The following is a 12,476-nucleotide window of genomic DNA, read 5'->3' as shown; positions in this document are numbered from 1 at the left end:
ACAGGCATTACCAGTTTGTGGCTCTTCCATTCGGATTGGCTACAGCTCCAAGAATCTTCACAAAGGTTCTGGGTGCTCTTCTGGCGGTACTAAGACCGCGGGGAATCTCGGTAGCTCCATACCTAGATGACATTCTGATACAAGCTTCAAGCTTTCAAACTGCCAAGTTTCATACAGAGTTAGTACTGGCATTTCTAAGGTCACATGGATGGAAGGTGAACGAAAAGAAAAGTTCACTCGTTCCACTCACAAGAGTTCCCTTCCTGGGGACTCTTATAGATTCTGTAGAAATGAAGATTTACCTGACAGAGGACAGGCTAACAAGACTTCAAAGTGCTTGCCGCACCCTTCATTCCATTCAACACCCGTCAGTGGCTCAATGCATGGAGGTAATCGGCTTAATGGTAGCGGCAATGGACATAGTACCCTTTGCACGCTTACACCTCAGACCACTGCAACTGTGCATGCTAAGTCAGTGGAATGGGGATTACTCAGACTTGTCCCCTTCTCTGAATCTGGATCAAGAGACCAGAAATTCTCTTCTATGGTGGCTTTCTCGGCCACATCTGTCCAGGGGGATGCCATTCAGCAGACCAGACTGGACAATTGTAACAACAGACGCCAGCCTTCTAGGTTGGGGTGCCGTCTGGAATTCTCTGAAGGCTCAGGGACAATGGAGTCAGGAGGAGAGTCTCCTGCCAATAAACATTCTGGAATTGAGAGCAGTTCTCAATGCACTCCTGGCTTGGCCCCAGTTGACAACTCGGGGGTTCATCAGGTTTCAGTCGGACAACATCACGACTGTAGCTTACATCAACCATCAGGGAGGGACAAGAAGCTCCCTAGCTATGATGGAAGTATCAAAGATAATTCGCTGGGCAGAGTCTCACTCTTGCCACCTGTCAGCAATCCACATCCCGGGAGTGGAGAACTGGGAGGCGGATTTCTTAAGTCGTCAGACTTTTCATCCGGGGGAGTGGGAACTTCATCCGGAGGTCTTTGCCCAAATACTTCGACGTTGGGGCAAACCAGAGATAGATCTCATGGCGTCTCGACAGAACGCCAAGCTTCCTCGTTACGGGTCCAGATCCAGGGATCCAGGAGCAGTCCTGATAGATGCCCTGACAGCACCTTGGGATTTCAGGATGGCTTACGTGTTTCCACCCTTCCCGATGCTTCCTCGATTGATTGCCAGAATCAAACAGGAGAGAGCATCAGTGATTCTAATAGCACCTGCATGGCCACGCAGGACTTGGTATGCAGACCTAGTGGACATGTCATCCTGTCCACCTTGGTCTCTACCTCTGAAACAGGACCTTCTGATACAGGGTCCTTTCAAACATCAAAATCTAACTTCTCTGAAGCTGACTGCTTGGAAATTGAACGCTTGATTTTATCAAGACGTGGGTTTTCGGAGTCAGTTATTGATACCTTAATACAGGCTAGGAAGCCTGTTACCAGAAGGATTTACCATAAGATATGGCGTAAATACCTATATTGGTGTGAATCCAAAGGTTACTCTTGGAGTAAGGTTAGGATTCCTAGGATATTGTCTTTTCTACAAGAAGGTTTAGAAAAGGGTTTATCTGCTAGTTCATTAAAGGGACAGATCTCAGCTCTGTCCATTCTGTTACACAAACGTCTGTCAGAAGTTCCTGACGTCCAGGCTTTTTGTCAGGCTTTGGCCAGGATTAAGCCTGTGTTTAAAACTGTTGCTCCACCATGGAGTTTAAACCTTGTTCTTAATGTTTTACAGGGCGTTCCGTTTGAACCCCTTCATTCCATTGATATAAAGTTGTTATCTTGGAAAGTTCTATTTTTAATGGCTATTTCCTCGGCTCGAAGAGTCTCTGAATTATCAGCCTTACATTGTGATTCTCCTTATTTGATTTTTCATTCGGATAAGGTAGTTCTGCGTACTAAACCTGGGTTCTTACCTAAGGTAGTCACTAACAGGAATATCAATCAAGAGATTGTTGTTCCTTCTTTGTGCCCAAATCCTTCTTCGAAGAAGGAACGTCTACTGCACAACCTGGATGTAGTCCGTGCTCTAAAATTTTACTTACAGGCAACTAAGGAATTTCGACAAACGTCTTCTCTGTTTGTCGTTTACTCTGGTCAGAGGAGAGGTCAAAAGGCTTCTGCTACCTCTCTTTCTTTTTGGCTTCGTAGCATAATTCGTTTAGCTTATGAGACTGCTGGACAGCAGCCTCCTGAAAGAATTACAGCTCATTCTACTAGAGCTGTGGCTTCCACTTGGGCCTTCAAGAATGAGGCCTCTGTTGAGCAGATTTGCAAGGCTGCAACTTGGTCTTCGCTTCATACTTTTTCCAAATTTTACAAATTTGACACTTTTGCTTCCTCGGAGGCTATTTTTGGGAGAAAGGTTCTTCAGGCAGTGGTTCCTTCTGTATAAAGAGCCTGCCTATCCCTCCCGTCATCCGTGTACTTTTGCTTTGGTATTGGTATCCCAGAAGTAATGATGACCCGTGGACTGATCACACTTAACAGAAGAAAACATAATTTATGCTTACCTGATAAATTCCTTTCTTCTGTAGTGTGATCAGTCCACGGCCCGCCCTGTTTTTAAGGCAGGTAAATATTTTTTAAGTTATACTCCAGTCACCACTACACCCTTGGCTTCTCCTTTCTCGTTGGTCCTTGGTCGAATGACTGGGAGTGACGTAGAGGGGAGGAGCTATATGCAGCTCTGCTGGGTGAATCCTCTTGCACTTCCTGTTGGGGAGGAGTAATATCCCAGAAGTAATGATGACCCGTGGACTGATCACACTACAGAAGAAAGGAATTTATCAGGTAAGCATAAATTATGTTTTTTTACCTTACTATTGCTTTAAGTGCTCTTGGAGTTTTGGTAATCTTTGCCTCCTCCTAGTGGCCAGGACTGGCTCATGGACTCTCACCACCATGAAATAATTGACTTGATCAGATAAGCATAAATTATGCTTTACTATACAAACAACAAGAACTTAAAAACTGAAAGTGACTTCAAACATATACAGTCTGTATAGTATTGTATTTTACAGCAATTTCCAGCTTCTCAATCCAGACATTTCTATACCTTTCAATACAGAAATGTTTAAAATACCCCTTAAGTGACATTATGTCTGTCTAATTTTGTTGCCACAATCTTAATTATGGAACAGCACTTTATTATATATTCATTGACATCTCAAATTACTATCATTTTATCCCACAGCCTATGCCGTCATCAAAACATATGATAAAAAAAGTAGAAACCTCACTTTTAGAATGCGCAAGCATAATTTTCATGCTCCACATACTAAGCATTATTTCCATTTGGATGACTTAAAGGGACAGTCAAGTCCAAAAAAAAAATTTATTATTTAAATAGGGAACGTAATTTTAAGCAAGTTTCCAATTTACTTTTATCACCAATTTTGCTTTGTTCTCTTGGTATTCTTAGTTGAAAGCTAAACCTAGGAGGTTCATATGCTAAATTCATAGACCTTGAAGACTGCCTCTAATATGAATGCATTTTGACCACTAGAGGACATTAGTTCATGTGTTTCATATAGATAACATTGAGCTCATGCACGTGAAGTTACTCTTGAGTGAGCACTGATTGGCTAAAATGCAAGTCAGTCAAAACAACTGAAACAAGGGGGAAGTTTGCAGAGGCTTAGATTCAAGGTAATCAGAGGTAAAAAGTGTATTTTGGGGGGGCGTAGCCTGCAGCTGTTGCGGAAGGACGTGTGTTAGAGGAGCTCTCGACTCTTACTTGGGTTTAATTATATATTTTTCTATTAAAAAAACACAATTACTTTGCTGGACATCTTTGTTAAAGTGCTTGGAGTTGCCCTAGAGGAGTTGGTGAGATAATTCAACATAAACAGATCTTCCTATGTTCCTCAGCTTGACCGCATAGAGACAGAGCACGTGGCAAGCAGGTCTACTTGGTGACTCTGTTTAACTGTGTAATGGGGGCTGCCGCACATTTACCCCCCAGGGTCCCCACGGATTCCGGGTTATTAGCAACACAGAGTTGTTGCCCCTACCTTATCTAACCAAATAAAAAGCTATCTGCTTCTTAGAACAAAAGTATTTGATTGCTATTCTTGAAGGCAGAGATACCGCTACGTACATCTTGACAATGGAGGCGCTGGACAGATGGGAGTACTGTCAGGGTGCCAGGAATCAGACTGAGACGAGAAGTGCAAAAATAATCACACCTTTATTAATAGCAAAAAATAAAAGTCCACAAGTCAAATATCAAGCCAGGAGTCAAAACCAGAGCTGGTAGTCAGACGAGCCGAGTCAGGAGCCAAAGCGAATAGTCAGACGAGCCGGAATCAGGAAAAAGGAAAACAGCAGAGTCAGGAACAAGCCAGGGATCAGGAACCAGGAAGGACGTCAGGCAGCCAGGTAAAACACAGGAGCTCTCACAAACAGGTTTGAGACAACGCAAAGGCAAAGCATACTGAACAGAGGCCCTTTAAATAATAAGTGATGACATCACAATTCTGAGACTGCATCCTGTCTCACATGGATGATGCACAACAGTCTGGCCATAAAAGGAAGTGCAGGCAATGAGCAGCATCCCCCACAATGCACCAACTCAGGAAGAGAGGTGAGTAAAATGGCTGCCAGCAGCACATGGCAAACACAACAGGGGAAAAACCCTGACAAGTACACAGTTACCCAGCTGTTGCTAAATCACTTTCAAAGCCTAGAGAAAGAGCTCTGCAAACTCCTCAAGCTGCATGGAACTTTTGGGCCATTGGCGGGGGAACATACCTGTGCCCAATCCACCAATCAGATAGTGCCGGACAGTGCAACGACCCCCCACCTTTGCAGCCCGACGAATGAGACGCTCTCCACAGATGAGGAATCTACACTTTCCTCAGATTCAGACCGGGAGAATGTGGCCAAGAAAATCTTGGACCTAAATCTGCTGGAAGAGCGTATATCGGAGGTGAGACAGTCGCCCAAGCAATTCAAAGTAAGTTATCCTGAGTTTGGGCACAGAGATCTGGAGCTTTGGTACTAAGCCGGATACCGTTTTTGTGGCTGGCCATGGCTGTGGGCTTCAGGGACTGTGCAGATCGCGATAGTGATTACAACAGAGCTGAATTTTTCACAATCTCACTCTGCAATCCCACTCAGACCAGACTAGAACTGCATATTGGTTCATCCGTCCTGGGTCGGCCTGTTGATGTTCTATACCAACCTTTTGATCCAGGGGTCTTTCCAGGACTGCTGCTGAGCAAGTTCCTATCTGTAGCTTTTACACTCAGGGCACATTTCCTTCATTAACACTTTCAGCTCCATATGCCGTGGAGTGGATATTTTCCCAGCCATTAAGGTATTTATTATCAGAATCCTAAACTGTTATAATAAGTCCTCAAGAAGTACGAGTGAACTGCTGTACTTACTCAGTGACAACCGTTGACTTTTCATGTATGTTTAGAATATCCTAGCTATAGCAGTTCTGCATATTATATGTTTTATTTGTTTTACAGTTCCTGATGCCCTTTCACATGCAGCCTGTAAATGTTTCTTCTGGCTCAAACTAAATCAATAGAGTTATAGTACATATCTGTCTATATTATACTTCACAAAAGCTGTACCCCTCTCTTCTATGACAGGTTGTTATTATATATTGTATTTTAAGTTAAAGCTCACCAGTGTGGACCAGTCATTTAGATGTGCACTTAATAGATAGTGAATCCCTTTTAAAGGATTATACTATATCTAGCAAAACTAATATATACGTTAAAACTCTTGTTACAGCTACCTAGTACTAATTGGTTATAGTCATCATCACCTAAACCTGATGGGAGTATTTAATACCTATCACTATGTTTATGCTTCCTTATTTAAGTAGCTACCTGAGCTAAATTCACTATCTATGCAGATAAAGTGAATACACACTGGGGCTGGGTGAGAAAACCCTAGCCAAAATGTTTGCAATTTACTAAATATACCTACCTAGTTACAGCTGAACTGTTAATTATCAGATATGGGCTACATTTCTAATTGACTTTACAGTACTAGGTTTATAATCACTTCTCTTGTATATGTGTAACTGGGGAATTGGCACAGAACTATATATAGATTACATACTATTAGGCACAACTATTCCCTTTACCAGTTGAGCCTCTGTCACTTCAAATTGCTGACGGCATTTTTGAGGAGACCTCCCAATTCTTTATCTCCCTCTAATTCCACATTAATAACTATAGATTTTAATCTACCATAAGATTTGTGCTTTGATAGTACTAAAAATCTGTCTGTCATGTTAATATTTAAAGTTTATTCTTATATATACATACTTTTTTTTTTTTAGCTACCCTGATATAGCCTGACCTACACGGTGTACATACGTGAAATTTACTAGTCTGTTATATAAATTTATGGTTATTCTGTTCGGATAGTGTTTGCAGATCCATAAGCGATCTTAGTTTTATACAGAAGCTTTTTTAGTATTTATACCTTGTAAATTCAGAAAATGGAGATTCATTAATGGAGACCCAAGAGTGGTTTCCTTATTTTCAGACGTTGCCTTCATTCGATATGTTTATATGATCATAAGGGGCCCAAGAGTGGCCTCCAAGGTTATCTTGAAGGTACAGATATACTGGCACTAATTTTGTTACCTAAGTTGTGTACGCATTGTCGTATAATCACGCTTTGTTTAAATAACCGAGCGACTATCAGTTTAATATGTGAAAATCACTTCTCTGTAAAGACTACGTTGATATGTATGCCTTGTATGCCTTTAAACGAATCTCAATTAAAAAAAAAAAGTGTATTTCTATAACAGTGTTATAATGGGTAATAATGGGAATGGGTAATAAAGGGATTATCTTTCTTTCTAAACAACAAAAATTCTGGTGTTGACTGTCCCTTTAAATAATGTTTCTTGAAAGGGGATCAAATATTTTAAATTGTGCATAATGTTTTGTGGAGAAATAATCTGTGTTTTTTTGTTTTTTGTTTTCATAACAGGAAAATACACAGTCTATACTTGTCAGAGGAATTCAATTTCATATTGGGCCACCAGAAGACAAAGAACTCTGCTTTGCTTGGCGATCTTTTTCAAATTACATTCGTCTGAGTCTTGTTGCCGGTCCCCCAACTAAGTTTGAGATTCTAGAATTTCCAGCTTTAGAGGTAAGATTGCTTATAAGTTAATTACATCGGTCTTCCTTTCCAACACCTACCAGGTGAAAGCCCTTTCCCTTGGGGGCACGGACAGAAGTGTACCATTCCCACATTTACCAGTTAAAACGTGACTTAATTTTCCCTCAGACCATTCTTTGTTCTGTCCATTATAGGATAGACAGAGCTAGGTAATCTTTCCCGTAATACGGTGCAGGTTCTATTTCCCCCACTGTTGCTTACTTCTATTTCTTTTGCATGATGTACCGAGTCCACGGATTCATCCTTACTTGTGGGATATTATCCTTCCTAACAGGAAGTGGCAAAGAGAGCACCACAACAGAGCTGTCTATATAGCTCCCCCCTTAACTCCACCCCCCAGTCATTCTCTTTGCCGGCTTTAAGCAGGAAGGGTAAAGTGAAAGAGGTGTTAAGCTGTTAGTTTTATTTTATCTACAATCAAGAGTTTGTTATTTTTAAATGGTACCGGTGTTGTACTATTTACTCTCAGGCAGGACATAGATGAAGATTTCTGCCTGGAGGATTATGATCTTAGCATTTGTAACTAAGGTCTACTGCTGTTCCCACAGAAGCTGAGGAGTACAAGAAAACTTCAGTGTGTGGAACGGTTTCTTGCTATACAGCAATGAGGTATGTTCAGTCATATTTTCTGCAGAAACTGTGTTAACTCAGAAAGGCTGACAGTATCCCCATTAGGGGAAGGGTAAGCAGTAATCCTAGTGTTATAAGAGGCTTTACTAGCTTGCATAAATTGGGCACTCAGTTTGTATATGAGAGATTGGGACAATGATTTGTGTGCTCTGGGAGTAAAGTTTTTTATTTTGATGGGACATTTGCTTGAGGGTTCATTTGGCTTATTTGGGGTTGTTATAACCCACATGGCTTTCAGACATGGTTTGTTGGATTTGTGTAGGCCCAAGCAACATCGAGTGCGGTGGGTGGGGCCTATTTTTGCGCCTCAGTTGCGCATTTAGTTATACAGTCAAGCAGCAAGCAACTTCTCCAGAGGTCCTGATATTCTTCTGAGGGCCTAATCGAAGCCTTAACCTCATAATATCGTTCCCTAAGGGCAGGTAGGGCCACAGCAGAGCTAATAGGGGTTTTAACCGGTTTTAGACATTTATCAATCCGTTTTTTTCATTTGGGGGTTTATTGCTTATTTACTTGTGGTGCAATCCTTCTAAAGCTTAGTGGGTACACTGTTAAAATTTCGGAAATTTGAAGCAATTTTAACCGGTTTTGCAGTTTGTGTATGCCTTTTTTTCTCTTAAAGGCACAGTACCGTTTTTGCAAATTGTGTTTTTTTCATTAAATAAAGTGTTTTCCAAGCTTGCTTGCCTCATTACTAGCCTGTTAAACATGTCTGACATTGAGGAAACTCATTGCTCAATTTGTTTAGAAGCCATTGTGGAACCCCCTCTTAGAATGTGTCCCACTTGTACTGATATGTCTATAAATTGCAAACAGCATATTTTGACTTATAAAAATTTGGCATTAAATGATTCTCAGACAGAAGGAAATCAGGTTTTGCTATCTAGTTCTCCCCAAGTGTCACAACCAGTAACGCCCGCACAAGCAACGCCAAGTACTTCTAGTGCGTCTAATTCTTTCACCTTGCAAGATATGACTTCAGTTATGAATACTACCCTCACATAGGTTTTATCTAAACTGCCAGGGTTGCAAGGGAAGCGCAGTAGCTCTGGGTTAAGAACAAATGCTGAGCCTTCTGACGCTTTAGTAGCCATATCCGATATTCCCTCACAATGTTCTGAGGTAGGGATGAGGGATTTGCTGTCTGAGGGAGAGATTTCTGATTCAGGAAAGATGTTCCCTCAGACAGATTCAGATATGACAGCATTTAAATTTAAGCTAGAGCACCTCCGCTTATTGCTCAGGGAGGTTTTAGCGACTCTGGATGATTGTGACCCTATTGTAGTTCCAGAGAAATTGTGTAAAATGGACAAATATTTAGAGGTTCCTGTTAACACTGATGTTTTTCCGGTCCCTAAGAGGATTTCGGACATTGTTACTAAGGAGTGGGATAAACCAGGTATTCCGTTCGCTCCCCCTCCAGTTTTTAAGAAAATGTTTCCCATATCTGACACCATAAAGGACTCATGGCAGGCAGTCCCTAAGGTGGAGGGAGCTATTTCTACTCTGGCTAACCGTACAACTATACCTATTGAAGACAGTTGTGCTTTCATTGATCCTACGGATAAAAAATTAGAGGGTCTCCTAAAGAAAATTTTTGTTCATCAAGGTTTTCTTCTTCAACCTATAGCATGCATTGTTCCTGTAACCACTGCAGCTGCCTTTTGGTTTGAGGCTCTAGAAGAGGCTCTTCAGATGGAGACCCCACTAGATGATATTCTGGACAGAATTAAGGCTCTTAAGTTAGCTAATTCTTTTATTACAGACGCCGCTTTTCATCTTGCTAAGTTAGCGTCAAAGAATTCAGGTTTTGCCATTTTAGCGAAAAGAGCGTTATGGCTTAAGTCCTGGTCAGCTGATGTGTCATCTAAATCTAAGCTTTTGTCCATCCCTTTTAAAGGTAAGACCCTATTTGGGCCTGCACTGAAAGAGATCATTTCAGACATTACTGGAGGGAAGGGTCATACCCTCCCTCAAGATAAGTCAAATAAGACAAGGACCAAACAAAATAATTTTCGTTCCTTTCAAAACTTCAAGAGTGGTCCCACTTCCTCTTCCTCTGCTGCAAAGCAAGAGGGGAACTTTGCTCAATCCAAGCCAACCTGGAGACCCAATCAGGCTTGAAACAAGGGTAAACAGGCCAAAAAGCCTGCTGCTGATACAAAGTCAGCATGAAGGGGTAACCCCCGATCCGGGACCGGATCTAGTAGGTTACAGACTCTCTCTCTTTGCTCAGGCCTGGGCAAGAGACGTTCAGGATTCCTGGGCAGTAGAAATTGTAACCCAGGGATATCTTATAGATTTCAAGGATTCTCCTCCAAGGGGGAGGTTCCATCTTTCTCAATTGTCTGTAAACCCGACAAAAAGAGAGGCGTTCTTACGCTGTGTAGAAGACCTTTTTACCATGGGAGTGATCTGCCCAGTTCCAAAAGCAGAGCAGGGGCAGGGGTTCTACTCCAATCTGTTTGTGGTTCCCAAAAAACAGGGAACTTTCAGACCAATTCTAGATCTCAAGATCCTAAACCAATTCCTAAGAGTCGCATCTTTCAAGATGGAGACCATTCGGACTATCTTACCATTGATCCAGGAGGGTCAATATATGACCACCGTGGACTTAAAGGATGTGTATCTACACATTCCTATCCACAAAGATCATCACCAGTTCCTCAGGTTCGCCTTTCTGGACAAGCATTATCCGTTTGTGGCTCTTCCTTTCTTGTTGGCCACGGCGCCACAAATCTTCACAAAGGTGCTAGGGTCCCTTCTGGCGGTTCTAAGGCCACGGGGCATAGCAGTGGTGCCTTATCTAGACGACATTCTAACTCACACAGACTTAGTGTTGGCCTTTCTAAGATCTCATGGGTGGAAGGTGAACGTAAAAAAGAGTTCTCTTTCCCCCCTCACAAGAGTTTTATTTCTAGGGACTCTGATAGACTCAGTGGACATGAAAATATTTCTGACGGAGGTCAGGAAATCAAAGATTTTGTCCACCTGCCGACCTCTTCATTCCATTCCTCGGCCGTCAGTGGCTCTGTGTATGGAGGTAATCGGTCTAATGGTAGCGGCAATGGACATAGTTCTGTTTGCTCGCTTGCATCTCAGACCACTGCAACTATGCATGCTCAATCAGTGGAATGGGGATTATGCGGATTTATCTCCTCAGATAAATCTGGATCAAGAGACCAGAGAGACTCTTCTTTGGTGGTTGTCACAGGATCATCTGTCCAAGGGAATGTGTTTCCGCAGGCCAGATTGGGTTGTAGTGACGACAGACGCCAGCCTTCTGGGCTGGGGTGCAGTCTGATATTCCCTGAAAGCACAGAGTTTGTGGACTCGGGAGGAGGCTCTCCTACCGATAAATATTCTGGAATTAAGAGCGATATTCAATGCTCTCCAGGCATGGCCTCAGCTGGCTTCGGCCAGATTCATCAGGTTTCAGTCGGACAACATCACAACTGTGGCTTATATCAATCATCAGGGCGGAACAAAGAGTTCCTTAGCGATGATAGAGGTCTCAAGGATAATCCAATGGGCAGAGGCTCACTCTTGCCATCTGTCAGCAATCTATATCCCAGGAGTAGAGAACTGGGAGGCAGATTTTCTAAGTCGTCAGACTTTTCATCCGGGGGAGTGGGAACTCCATCCAGAGGTGTTTGCTCAACTGGTTCGGCTATGGGGCACACCAGAATTGGATCTGATGGCTTCTCGTCAGAACGCCAAACTTCCTCGTTACGGATCCAGGTCAAGGGATCCTCAGGCTGTACTGATAGGTGCTCTAGCAGTACCCTGGTCGTTCAACCTGGCTTATGTGTTTCCACCATTTCCTCTCCTTCCTCGTTTAATTGCCAGAATCAAACAGGAGAGAGCTTCAGTGATCTTGATAGCTCCTGCGTGGCCACGCAGGTCTTGGTATGCAGACCTGGTGGACATGTCATCTCTGCCACTGAGACGGGACCTTCTCATTCAAGGTCCATTCAAGCATCCAAATCTAATTTCTCTGCAACTGACTGCTTGGAGATTGAACGCTTAATTCTATTAAAGCGGGGTTTCTCTGAGTCGGTCATAGATACCTTGATTCAGGCTCGAAAGCCTGTTACCAGGAAAATCTATCATAAGATATGGCGTAAATATCTTTTTTGGTGCGAATCAAAAGGCTACTCCTGGAGTAAAATCAGGATTCCTAGGATTTTGTCTTTTCTCCAAGAGGGATTGGAGAAAGGATTGTCAGCTAGTTCCCTAAAAGGACAGATATCTGCTCTGTCTATTCTGTTGCATAAGCGTCTGGCAGATGTTCCAGACGTTCAGGCTTTTTGTCAGGCTTTAGTTAGAATTAAGCCTGTGTTTAAACCTATTGCTCCGCCATGGAGTCTAAATTTAGTTCTTAGAGTTCTTCAGGGAGTTCCGTTTGAACCCATGCATTCCATAGATATTAAGCTTTTATCTTGGAAAGTTTTGTTCCTAGTTGCTATCGCTTCAGCTCGAAGAGTTTCTGAACTATCTGCATTAGAATGTGACTCTCCTTATCTTGTGTTCCATGCTGATAATGTGGTCTTGCGTACCAAGCCTGGGTTCCTACCTAAGGTTGTTACTAACAGGAATATCAATCAAGAAATTGTTGTTCCTTCTCTGTGTCCTAATCCTTCTTGTAAGAAGGAACGTCT

The 12,476-nt window shown here is 42.5% G+C and overlaps 1 protein-coding gene across 1 annotated transcript in view; it reads left to right on the top strand.

Moving 5' to 3' along the window:
* The window catches only part of SMCHD1 (structural maintenance of chromosomes flexible hinge domain containing 1), a 1,770,687-nt gene that overhangs the window by 1,167,363 nt on the left and 590,848 nt on the right, over positions 1-12,476 (top strand). The window contains exon 28 of the mRNA XM_053715865.1: positions 6,991-7,155. Within this exon, the coding sequence (XP_053571840.1) occupies positions 6,991-7,155 (165 nt within the window). The remainder of the gene's footprint in view (positions 1-6,990; positions 7,156-12,476) is intronic.

The sequence above is a fragment of the Bombina bombina genome, chromosome 5, assembly GCF_027579735.1.
Source record: "Bombina bombina isolate aBomBom1 chromosome 5, aBomBom1.pri, whole genome shotgun sequence".
NCBI classification, from domain to species: Eukaryota; Metazoa; Chordata; class Amphibia; order Anura; family Bombinatoridae; genus Bombina; species Bombina bombina.
This window is presented reverse-complemented; position numbering and strand designations above follow the sequence as displayed.